At 38.3% G+C, this 13428-nt stretch overlaps 1 protein-coding gene across 9 annotated transcripts in view; it reads right to left on the reverse strand.

Moving 5' to 3' along the window:
• CBFA2T2 (CBFA2/RUNX1 partner transcriptional co-repressor 2) overlaps positions 1-13428 on the reverse strand; it is a 143780-nt gene that overhangs the window by 35230 nt on the left and 95122 nt on the right. For all 9 annotated transcript variants that reach the window (XM_081292459.1, XM_081292460.1, XM_081292457.1 and 6 more), the window contains 2 exons: positions 10519-10760; positions 1361-1450 (listed from right to left, as the gene is read on the reverse strand). In XM_081292459.1, the coding sequence (XP_081148585.1) occupies positions 1361-1450; positions 10519-10760 (332 nt within the window). The remainder of the gene's footprint in view (positions 1-1360; positions 1451-10518; positions 10761-13428) is intronic.

Consider the following 13428-nt stretch of genomic DNA (forward strand, 5'->3'; position numbering starts at 1 on the left):
AGACATCTTAATCCTTCCTTAACTATGAACTAGATAAAATCTTTGCTATGCATTCACTGTTACCTATGAATGATAATATTACCTATTTTTGGAAAATTATGATAAAATTGGAGAAAACAGTAACTTTATGGTGGGAAAATATGACAGACATTGACCCAACGAAGGGTCAAATCACTACCTAGCTCTCCTATAGCTTGTCATAATCCACTATGGGCTTTGCTTTCCAAAATCATCACCATATTCTACTCATAAAGAGTGTTAGAACAAAACAAATTAAGGAGTATTCTATAAAGTAACCTATGTAAACCTTTAAAAAAAAATGTAAAGTTCATGAAAAGCCGAGAAACTGTTCCAGTGGAATAGAAAGGCAAATAAATGTAACATGTGACACTGAATTCAATGCAGGATCACGCTCCCAGGCCCCACAAAGTTTTCTTTTGCTGTAAAAAAACATTAGTGGGACATTGGTGAAACATAAATAAGGTCTACAGATCAGGTAACAGTATATTATAAATATCTGATCTGATAATTGCATTTATTTATTTATTTTTATGTGGTGCTGAGGATCGAACCCAGGGCCCTGAGTGTGTGCTAGGCGAGCACTCTACCTCTGAGCCACAATCCTAGCCCCTGATAATTGCATTTAGATGTATCAAGCATTTCTAAAGACATACATATTGATAATACAACTGTGGTAAAATGTTAACTTTAGTGTAGAATCTGGGTGAAGGCAATACAGGAATTTTATTGTACTATTTTGTACTTTATCTGTAAGCACGAAATTATTTCAAAATAAAAAATCTTTATGAAAGGGCCATGATTCCATATAAATATAACACTGCCTCACTTAACAGGAAAGCTCGATGATTTTTAGAAGTGTTGCCAAAAGTTATGATCCAGAAAATAGTTTCAGAGAATACTAATAAAGACTAGACTAATTGGAGCATGGTGAGACACAAACATTGCCTTCTCACTTCCTACAGACCTTAAGATCAAAATCATCGTCCTCTCAGATAATACACTTTTCTACCTCCGCCACACCCTAAAGATTTACTGGCCAGTAATTTCTTAGGTCTTCACTAACCCCACTCACCTCCTCCTCCTGTCTCTACTTGCCCCTTCTCTGTATTACCAACAGTGACTGCACAAAAATCACAACACAAGGCTATTAAAATTCTCATCTCATCAAGCATGAGGCTAATGTATTTGGCAAACTGCATTCAAACCTCTCTACCAACCCCCAATAAAACATTGATATGAAAATGTGGCAACCCACCCTGATTTAGATCACATAACAGGGATCCCTGGATCTTGTAGAAATGCTGAAAACAATTACATTCAGTGGTTCTCGTAGAATTACCTTGAGGAATGGAATCACAAAAGGACGAAGAGGAAAGTTTGTAGCCTCTTGGAGCTTGCAATGGAATTCTTCAATTGTCACTGTTGAGTTCTGAAAAGAGAAATAATGCTGTTATTCAACTTCCAACACTGACTTAGTGCTGAACCCTTTTAAATCATACAGAACTTAAGAACTCTTACTCAAAGGTTGACTCAATACTGTCCCCCACCCCCATTGGTTACTAGATATTTAACCCAGGAATGCTTTACCACTGGGAGCCACATCCCCAGCCCTTTTTGTTTTTTGTTTTGAGACAGCCTCTCACGAAGTTGTTTAGGGTCTTACTAACTTGCTGATGCTGGTCTTGAACTGGCAATCCTCATATGTCAGCCTCCTGCGCTGCTGGGATTACAGATATGCCTCACTGTGTCTGGACAAAATGCTGTTTTCTTTCTTTCTGTTTTTTGAGCATGTTTAAAATTTGTTCTTTTTAATTATATAGGACAGTAAAATGTATTTTCACATATCATACATACATGGGGTATAAATTCCCATTCTTGTGGTTATATATGATATGAAGTTACACTGGTTGTGCACCAATTAATTCCACCGTCTTTCCCATTCCCACCTGCCCCTAGTCTAATCAGGTGGAACCCTCCCCCCATTGTGAGTCAGAATCTGCATATCAGAGAGAACATTTGGACTTTGCTTTTTGGGGATTAGCTTATTTCTAGGCATGATAGCCCCCAGTTCCACCCATTTAGGGGCAAATGCCCTAATTTCATTCTTCTTTATGGCCAAGGAACATACCATTGTGTATATTGATCACAAAATGCTGTTTTATTAATGGCAGAAATTCTACGACCCCCAAATCTAAATTCTTCCTTCTGGGAAAGAATAGGCAAATCATTCCTCACAACCCATGAAAAGAGGCCCTCAGGTCCCCTCATATTGAGGGGGTTCACTGCAAGTCTTCTCAGTTCCACAGAATCAAGTATACAGTTCTTCCTGAATTAACAACCCAGTGTCATACTTTTTGAAAAGTTCCTTGTTTTGGTACTGAGGATTGAACTCAGGGGGACTTAACCATAGAGCAAAATCTCCAGTCCTTTTTATATTTTATTTAGAGACAGGGTCTTGTTGAGTTGCTTAAGGCTTTGCTAAATAGCTAAGGCTGGCTTTGAACTTCTGGTCCTCCTGCCTCAGCCTCCCAAACTACTGGGATTACAGGTGTGCACCACTGCAAACCACTAAAAATTCCCTTTTTAAGGCAAGGATTCATACATGCTGTGCAAGAATTCTACCAGTGAGCTACATTCCTAGCCCTGAAGTTCATTTTTTTCATAGGCTCAACATACCTCCTGGGCATAACTTTCTCATGTTTTTAAAGAAAAAAAGAAAAATAAGAGGACAACCTGGGATGGGGCTGTAGCTCCCTGGCAGAGCACTTTGCTGGCATGTGTGAGGCACTGGGTTCAATCCTTAGCACCACATAAAAATAAATAAAATGAAATAAAGCATTCCGTCCATCGACAACTACCAAAAAAAAAAAAAAAAAAAAAAAGACAACCTCTCCAAAGCACCTAAAGTCCCTATGGGAAAAAGCCAGTAGGGATGTTACCGCTGTTGATTGGTGATGAGTCCTTGCTTCACCAGAGAAGCACGCCGAGGCAGGGTCAGAGTGGAAAATAGAAGTTTATTAAAGGACAGCAGAAAAGATTCTCCTGGAGGAAGAAGGGGTCCCAAGAGATGGAAGTGCGGTTGTTTTCCCTTTTTATAGTTCTTTCTTTGATGAAATGTAAGTGGGAATGCCTGAAGGGTGGGGCCCAGGTGGGGCAAAGAAATAATCTTCATTAACATTTCTTTGGGATGGGCTCAGGGCTTCCCCCCCCCCCACCTCTTTAACATTCCAAGAGTTGTTCAACTTTTCCTGGAATTCATTCTAAACATGGCCTCCATTTTGGATCTTACTCTGGCTTCAGGGAAAATGGCTGGGACTGGTGAAGTCCTGGGTAAGAAACTGGAGGAAAGCCGCGTTGACAAGGCATATGTCATTCTTGGTCAGTTTTTGGTGCTAAAGAAAGATGACCTCTTCTGGGAATGGCTGAAGGACACATGTGGCACCAATGTCAAGCAGTCCTAGAACTGCTTTGAGTGCACTGTAGAGTGTTCTGACGCATTCTTGTGATATTCTCTGGGGACTCCTTAATCCCCAGCTCCATATCAAGCCTCCAGAGCTTGAAGGTGAGTGAGGGCTCCTTGTCATCTACAAAGGAAAGATTGCTGTTGTCCTCCTGCAGGGTCCTCCCCGCACCACTGCAATCTTTCTGGAATTACTGCTCTTGCATTCAGCCCCCTTCCTCTCTCCCCTGCAAGGTGCATGGACACAGTTAACCAGCTTTTCTGACTGGATTCCTGACCCCCACCTTTACCTCTGGTCTGTTTGATGCTACACAGCCTTTTTATAACCAGAAAGAGATTCACTGTTCTTTTTTTTCCATTTTTAAAAATATTTATTTTTTAATTTTAGGTGGACACGATATCTTTATTTTTTATGTGGTGCTGAGGATTAAACCCAGTGCCCCATGCATGCTAGGTGAGCACTCTACCAATGAGCTACAACCACAGCCCTCCATATTTTTAATTATCATCATTGCACCAATACAGTTTTATATACATATATCTTTTTTAAAAAAATGTTTTTATTTTTTATTTGTAGTTGGACACAATACCTTTATTTTATTTATTTATTTTTATGTGGTGGTGAGGATCGAACCCAGGGCCTCGCATGTGCTAGGCGAGCGCTCCACCGCTGAGCCACAACCCCAGCCCTATATCCATATATCTTCATTTTCAATTTTTCAGCAATTCAAATACATAATGTTATCATTTTGAGAATACAAAGAACAACACAAAGATTGAGAAAATAGGTTCCCAGGAGTTAATCACTAGTGATTTTACAGACTTCCCTTTAGTGTTTTCTACTGGGATTTTAAAGTGTCCTACCATGGCTCTGTAAGAAAAGGGCTTCCTGTATGGAGAGGAATGATAAATATGGACCCAAAGTTAGAAAAATTTAAGAATAAAACCCAGGAGAAAAAAAAAATGTATTTTGAAACCAAATATAAGAATCCCTCTTCAGCCAGAATGTACATACCCAAATAGGTGCTAGGGAAGAAATTACATCCTCCCATTTCATTCTCAAAATTGCCTATTAACAAACAAATAAACTAGGTGGTGCCCATTCATCTAGAGGTGATGAACTGTCCTCATAGCATGGTGAAAGGAACAGCAGGACAGAGAGAAGGAAAAGTGATGGAAGAGCAACTTGCTATTAAGATACCCTAGCTGGCGGGTATCAAAGTCTAAGACAAAATTTATCCCACTTAAAGTTGTGATTCTCCAGCTTCTTTCATAAATGACAATATATGTAATAGTGGCTTTCTACTGAAGAGCTAGATGGATTGGAAAATAAATGTATGTAAAGGAGTCAGATACCCAGGCAGCAAGGAAGTCAGATGAAATGTTTTCAACTGTTGTTTTCCATTTCAACTGAATGAGAGGGAATGTTTTTAAACCTCTCTGTTCTATGGATCAGGTTAAAAGCACAATTCTTCAAATTAGGTCAAATAAAGGGGTGAATATAAATTAATGCTGTGCTTCAAATGTAGCAACTAGATGGAGATGCAAAAAATTAAACACTTAATAATATAACTTGGAAAGCACAGCCCCGTGACCTTCCTTCACTACAGAAATATCCATTGTTCAAGGATGTTGCACTATTCAATAAAAGAACAGTACTGGTGCCACCAATACACCCTCTTACCATAGGAAGAGACACGTAAACCCACAAGAGATTGATGGAGCTGCACCTAGCGCTGAGGTTCATTGAACAGGACAAGCCTAAAGGAGGCCTTGCTAAACTGCTACAGCTGGCCTTGAATTTAAGGTCCTTCTGCCTCAATTTCTGAAGCTGCTAGGATTACACAGATGCGCCACCATGCCCAGCTTGAAATTATCTTTAAGCTGGGCTGGGGATGTGGCTCAAGCAGTAGCGTGCTCGCCTGGCGTGCGTGCGGCCCGGGTTCGATCCTCAGCACCACATACCAACAAAGATGTTGAGTCCGCCGAGAACTAAGAAAAAATGAATAAAATATTAAAATTCTCTCTCTCTCTCTGTCCCCCTCTCTCTCTCATTCGCTCTTAAAATTTTTTTTTTTTTTTTAAATTATCTTTAAGCACAGACTCTACTTTAAAGTAATTTGCTGCTGGAATTGCATAACATCTTGATGTCTGCTCTATTTTCAACTTTGGCATTCAAGACAAAGTACATTAGTCTAGATCCAATAAGACTTTTCTATAGTCTAAAATTGACCAATAGTTTTTTTTTTCCCAAAAAACAAAATAAGAAAAAAAAAAGACTATAAACACATACACACCAAGACAAATTTAAAAACAAAACAAAAAGAATCCCAGATTTTTCCTGATAGGGGTATCCTGATAGGTCCTCACTCACTGTACCTAGACTGTTTCTGCTAACAACATATATGATTTATACTAAACACCTACTTTCCTTCTGGAAGGTGCCAGGGATAGAGGGTCTATGTGACCAGGTCCCAATAAAGCCTTGAGTAGACTCTCTAATAGCCTTCCCTTGGCAGGAGCACTGCATACGTGCTGCTATATACTCCCTGTTGGAAAGAGAATGCATTCTGTATGACTATTCAAGACAGGGAGAGGGCACAAAGGAAGATGAAACATGGATTTAACCAGACTCTGCCATGTCACTCTCCTTTTTGATCTGGCTATGTATTCTCATTATAAACCTGTAATAAATCATCACTCTAGAGGGGCATGGTGCTGCATGCCTGTAATTCCAGTGGCTCAGGAGGCTAAGGCAGGAGGATCACAAGATCAAGGCCAGCCTCAGCAACTGAGAGAGGCCCTAAGCAGCTTAGCAAGACCTTGTCTCTATGTCATTAATAATGGAAGTAATTTATTGCATTTGTTTTGCATAAAGTTGTTTCTTGAATATTAGACTTAGAAATCTTCTTAGGAAACTCCAGACAACTTCTAGAATTAATTAATGAATTCAGCAAAGTAACAGGATATAAAATCAATACCCATAAATCAAATGCATTTCTATACATCAGTGATGAATCCTCTGAAAAAGAAACTAGGAAAAATTGGGAATGAACTTAACAAAAAAGATGAAGGAAGACCTCTACAATGAAAATTACAGGATGTTAAAAGAAAGAAATTGAAGAAGACCTTAGAAGATGGAAAGATCTCACATGCTGTTTGATAGGCAAAATTAATATTGTCAAAATGCCCATACTACCCAAAGCGCCAAACAGATTCAGTGCGATTCCAATTAAAATCCCATTGTCATTCCTTATAGAAATTGCTTTTCATTTGGAAAAATAAGAGACCCAAAATAGCCAAAGCAATCCTTAGCAAGAACAATGAAGCAAGAGGCATCAGAATACTAGACACTGAACTATACTACAAAGCTTTACAGTAACAAAACAGCATGATATTGGTACCAAAACAGACATGTAGACCAATGATACAGAATAGAAGACATAGAGACAAACCCACAGAAATACAGTTATCTCATACTAGACAAAGGTGCCATGAACATACATTGGAGAAAAGATAGCTTCTTCAACAAATTATGCTGGGAGAATTGGAAATCCATACGCAGCAAAATGAAAAAAAAAAAAAAACCCTATCTCTCACCATGCAACCCAAACTCAACTCAAAGTCGATTAAGGACCTAGGAATTACTCCAGAGACCTTGTGCCTAACAGAGGAAAAAATAAGCCCAAATCTTCATCACATCCGATTAGGTCTCAACTTCCTTAATAAGACTCCTAAAGCATAAGAGTTAAAATTAAAAATTAGCCAGTCGCAGTGGTGCACACCTATAATCCCAGCGGCTCAGGAGACTGAGGCAGGAGGATCATTAGTTCAAAGCCAGCCTCAGCAAAAAGCAAGGCATTAAGCAAATCAGTGAGATCCTGTCTCTAAATAAAATTCAAAACAGGGCTGGGGATGTGGCTGAGTAGTCGAGTGCTCCGGAATTCAATCCCTGGTACAAAAAAAAAAAAAAAAAAAAAAGAATTAATAAATGGGATGGACTCAAACTAAAAATCTTGTTCTCAGCAAAACAAACTATCAATGAGGTGAATAGAAAGCCTACATTTTGGGAACAAATTTTTGCCACATGCATATCAGATAGAGCATTACTCTCCAGGCTATATAAAGAACTCAAACTTACTACCAAAAAAAAAAAAAGAAAAAGAAAAAGAAAACAATCCAATCAATAAATGGGCTAACAAGCTGAACAGACACTTCTAAGAAGAAGATATACATTCAATCAACAAATATATGAAAAAAATGTTCAACATCTCTAATAATTAGAGAAATGTAAATCAAAGCTACTCTAAGATTTTATATCACTTCTGTCAGAACGGCAGTTATCAAGAATACAGAAAACAATTAGTTGTCAAGGATGTGGGGGAAAAGGTACACTCATACATTGCTGGTGGGACTGCAAATTGGTGCAACCAATATACAAAGCAGTATGGAGAGTTCTTAGAAAACTTGGAATGAAACCACCATTTGACCCAGCTCTCCCCCTTCCTCAGTCTATACCCAAAGGACCGAAAATCAGCACGCTAAAATAATGTAGCCACATCAATGTTCATAGCAGCTCAATTCACAATAGCTAAACTGTGGAGCCAACCTAGATGCCCTTCAATAGATGAATGGATAAAGAAACTGGTATAGATACACAATGGAATATTACTCAGCATTAAAAGAGAATAAGATTATGGGGGCTGGGGATGTGGCTCAAGCGATAGCGCGCTCGCCTGGCATGCGTGCGGCCCAGGTTCGATCCTCAGCACCACATACCAACAAAGATGGTTGTGTCCGCCGAGAATTAAAAAATAAATATTAAAAATTCTCTCTCTCTCTCTCTCTCTTGAAAAAAAAAAAGAGATTATGGTATTTGCAGGTGAATGGATGGAGTTGGAGAATATCATGCTAAGTGAAGTAAGCTAATCCTAAAAAAACCAAAGGCTGAAATGTTCTGATAATTGAATGCAGATTCATAAAGGGCGGGAGGTGGGGGAGATGGAGGAACTTTGATTGGAAAAAGGGAGGGAGAGGTGGGGAACATACATGGGGGCAGGAAAAATGGTGGAATGAGACGGACATCATTACCCTAGATTCATATATGGTGCGATGCTACATCATGTACACCCAGAGACATGAAAAATTGTGCTTCAATTGTAGACAATGAATCAAAATTGTGCTTCAATTGTGGACAATGAATCAAAATGCATTCAACTCTTTAACCACACATTCTTAAAAGAACAACAACAAAAAGGCAAATAAATGACTTAATATGGCTATGAAAATAATTCTTACCTTTTGGACCACCAGAAAGGATTCTGAATTATACTCTGAGAAATGTGACATGAAGGTAATTTAAAATAAATAAATTAAAAAAAAAGAAATCTATTAAGGAGTCAGTTCTTAAACCTTTTAATCTCAGAATCCCTATAATTCATGTGAATTACATCTATTGATATTCAAACCAATGTAGAAATTGAAACTGAGGTTTTAGAGCCAGGCATGGTGGTGCATACCTGTAATCCCAGTAGTTTGGGAGGCTAAGGCAGGAGATTTTTGAGTTCAAGCCCTGTCTCAAAATATAAAAACTGGCTGGGGATGTGGCTCAGTGGTTAAGTGCCCCGGGTTCAATCCCTGGTACAAAAAAAAAAAAAAAAAAAAAAGTTTTAACCTATTTCAAAATAATCCATTACATATTTTATAACATTTTAAAAATAAAAAATTTTCTGAGAGAAATGTGCTGAGTGTTCTGTTTCACAGTTTTATAAATCTCTTAAATATCCAGCATAAGAAAAGACAACTAATTTCTACTATCTGCTTCTATATACTTTATCTTTTGCAATATTTCATGCCATATAGTCCCTAGCAAATTCCACTGCAAACTCATTCCCCATTGCCCACCTTCCATCCCATCCCTGAATCCAGGGCAATTTACCACTGAGCCACATGCTCAATCCTTTTTATTTTTATTTTATTGTTATTTTTTGGACATAGGGTCCACAAAGTTGCTGAGGCTGACCTCAAAATGGAAATCGTCCTGTCTTAAACTCCTGATCCTCTGTGATTACATGTGTGTGACACAATGCCTGGTTTTACTTTCAATCTTAAGACCGGGTCTTACTAAGTTGCCAGGCTAGGTCCAACTTTTGATCCTCCTGCCTTGGCCCTCCCAAGTAGTTGGGATTATAGGCACATGCCACTGAGCCTGGCTCACTGCAAACTTTTGTTTCTTTCGTATCAGGAATTGAATCAGGAGTGCTCAGTTCACTGAGCCACATCCTCAGCCCTTTTATATTTTATGTTGAAACACGCAGTTGCTTAGGGCCTCACTAAGTTGCTGAGGATGGCTTTGAACTTGCAGTCCTCTTGCCTCAACCTCCTGAGCTGCTGGGACTATAGGCATGTGCCACTTTGCCAGGCTCACCACACATTCTTAAAAGAACAACAACAAAAAGGCAAATAAATGACTTAATATGGCTATGAAAATAATTCTCACCTTTTGGACCACCAGAAAGGATTCTGAATTATACTCTGAGAAATGTGAGAAATCTGACATGAAGGTAAATAATGTAACTGTCAACTAAATAATGGTAACAGAATAATGTGTTAAAACAGAAGTGCAGAGCCAGGCATCAGCGCCAGACCTTCATTTTCTTTTTATCACATATATGCTAATATGCAGGAAGAAGCACACAACACTTTTCTTGAGATAAATTCTGAAGTATCTATCTGATATATACTGAAAACTGGTAGCATTTCCCTTATAAACTCAGAGTCAAACCTCATCCAGTTAGTGATTTCAGAAAAGCAATATTTTACAATACAGGCTCACCATGTTCAGTGTAGAAAGAAAAATACCTGTACCTTAAAAATCCTAAAGAAACTATATGCATGATGAGCTGAACAATGTAATCCTTTGATACTATTTATTTAAATGATGAAACTTACAATTTTACAAACGATTATTCTAAAAATTAAACTTGATACTTTCTACAACTTCTCTGCTGGCTATGGCACAGAGATGCTATACTTACCACCAGTGCTAGAACGAGAGTCCGAACCTTCTCCCCAATCTCAGGCGAGATATCATTGCCAAACTGTTGCAAAGTGGTGAGAAAGCGTTTCAACTTGCTGAGTTGCCGAGCTCCACAAGTGGCTGGTAATTGCTGATTTGTTAGTGCAGACGAAGTGGAAGAGGCAGGACCATTGCTGAATCTCTGTGGTGGTGATGGAGCGCCATTCAGGGTAGGAGGAGAATGGTTGATACCATTGCTTACTAAAAGGAAGCCAAAATTGAAAGACTCAATTACAGACCACGAAGGCCTTTGTTAATTTCTTCTGGTTTGTGTTCTTCTTCATTTATTCATTCAAATTTTGTAAAGTACATTTTAAAAGAATATGCAAAGCTGTTTCTGTCCTCAATAATACTTTTATGTATAATGAGACACACTGTCAGGTAAATAATGGTAACAGAATAATGTGTTAAAACAGAAGTTCAGGGCTGGGGATGTGGCTCAAGCGGTAGCGCGCTAGCCTCGCAAGCGTGCGGCCCCGGTTCGATCCTCAGCACCACATACCAACAAAGATGTTGTGTCCGTCGAGAACTAAAAATAAATATTAAAAAAAAAATTCTCTCTCTCTCCTCTCTCACTCTCTCTTTAAAAAAAATATTAAAAAACAAAAACAAAAAAACACAGAAGTGCAGAGCCAGGCATCAGCGCCAGACTTTTTTTTTTTTTTTTTAAGAGTAGCTATGTTCTTGGTGGCATAACATAAAAAACTCTTTTGTCACAGAACAGTGAGATAAAAATCACCTAGTCCCAAATTTCAAATAGATTTTACTTAATCATAAAATCTAAGGTGAGCTGGGCTTGGTAGCACAAGCCTGTAATCCCAGTGGCTCAGGAAGCTGAGGCATGAAGATCGAAAGTTCAAAACCAGCCTCAGCACTTTAGGGAGGCCTTGTCTCTAAATAAAAAAATAGAGGGCTGGGGATGTGGCTCAAGCGGTAGCGCGCTCGCCTGGCATGCGTGTGGCCCGGGTTCGATCCTCAGCACCACATACCAACAAAGATGTTGTGTCCGCAGAGAACTAAAAAATAAATATTAAAAATTCTCTCTCTCTCTCTCTCTCTCTCTCTCCTCTCTCTTAAAAAAAAAAAGAAAAGAAAAGAAAAAAGAAAGGGCTGGGAATGTGACTCATGGTTAAGCATCCCTGGATCAATCTTTGGTACAAAAAAAAAAAAAAAGGAAAGAAAGAAAAGAGAAAGATATCTAAGATGAAAGTACCTAAAAACGTAGGAAACAATTTAAGTCAAGATTTGAGAAAAGTTGAAAAGCCTAATCATGCAGTCGCGGTGGCATATGCCTATAATATCAGTGACTTAGCAAGATTCTGTCTCAAAACAGAAACAAAAAGGGCTCAGGATGTAGTTCAGTGCTCCTGGGTTAGATCTCCAGTACCTCCCCACCAAAAAAGAAAAAAAAAAAACAAAAAAAAAAACAAAGCCTAAGCATTTAATCTTTACCTAGCTTAGAAAACTGATATTTACCTGTATTATGTCCACAAAAACTCCTCAATCACAACCATTTTCCTACTTCACTTTTCTTTCCTCTAAGTTAGTCAAAGTCACCTGATCATCTCTGTTCTCTCTTCCTGGACCAATCCATATTCAAATTTGACCTCTATAGCTTAGGTATCACTTGTATTAAGAAGCTTTCTTTGACAAACACATTGCTGCTCCACTTTAAGTTTAAATGTTGGCAGATTTAATAAATATTCTTTGTTGCCTGTGTACATACTTCCACTATTTTACTTTCTAAACTGTACTTCTTTCCTTCTTTCTTTTTTGGTGGTACTGAGGATTGAACCCAGGCATAGTTTAGCACTGACCTATATTCCCAGTGACTTTTGATCTTTTGAGACAAGCTTCCACTAAGTTGCTCAGGCTTGTCTCAAACTTATAATCCACCTCCCTCAGCTTCCTGAGCAGCCAGGGATACAGTCATAAGCCACCATGCACATCTACTTATTTTTTTCTATATTTGCATTGCCAATAGATTACACATTCTCTCTCTCTCCCTCTCTCTCTCTCTCTCTTTCTATCAGGGATTGAACCCAAGGGTGCTGAACCACTGAGTCAACTCCAGCTTTTTTTTTTTTTTTTTAAAGACATGGTCTCCCTAAGTTACTGAAGCTGGTTTTTGATCCTTCTCAGATGCCTGAATGCTGTGATTACATGTGTGCACCACCACATCTTGATGAGAAATACCTTACACATTAGTGCATTCTCTTAAGCTTTTGTAAACCGTATATACCATGTGTACTTTTAATTTTTATTCATTAGTTAACCAAGGTAAGTTTTCAAGAAAATAGTGCTAAATGCTTCACTGCATAAAAGACTAGCTAAAGCAGAGGAAAAATGGGTGAATTCGCTCCTATTTTCTTAAAAGAGATTACTAAAGCCACTGGAAAGGAAAGATAAACATTCAACCTCAACACAAAAAATTAGTTATAATGGTCTGTCATTTCTTAGTTTTCACAGAAAGGTCAATTCTTGGCATAGAGCTGCCCTTTTGAAACAATGTAATAAGATATTACTGTGTTTTTAGCCACCATGACATGCAGATAGGCTTTTTTTTACAGTCTTCTTAATAAAACCTTATGCTTACATTTTCCAAAATAAAATATATCCACCTCCATGCAGCTAAATGTGGAGGTAAAAAAGACTAACATTTTATTTATTTATTACTACGGAATATTTCAGTACATGTATACATCAGGGCTAGATTTACATATACCTATTGTGTGTGTGTTAAAATTTGAACGATAAGCAGAGTTTTTGTTGTTGTTGTTGTTGTTGTTGTTTTGTTGGTACCAGGGATTGAATCCAGGGATGCTGAATCACTGAACCACATCCCTAGCCCTTTTCATTTTTAATTTTG

Source organism: Spermophilus citellus, assembly GCF_964194105.1.
Source record: "Spermophilus citellus genome assembly, chromosome: 4".
In the NCBI taxonomy this organism is placed as follows: Eukaryota; Metazoa; Chordata; class Mammalia; order Rodentia; family Sciuridae; genus Spermophilus; species Spermophilus citellus.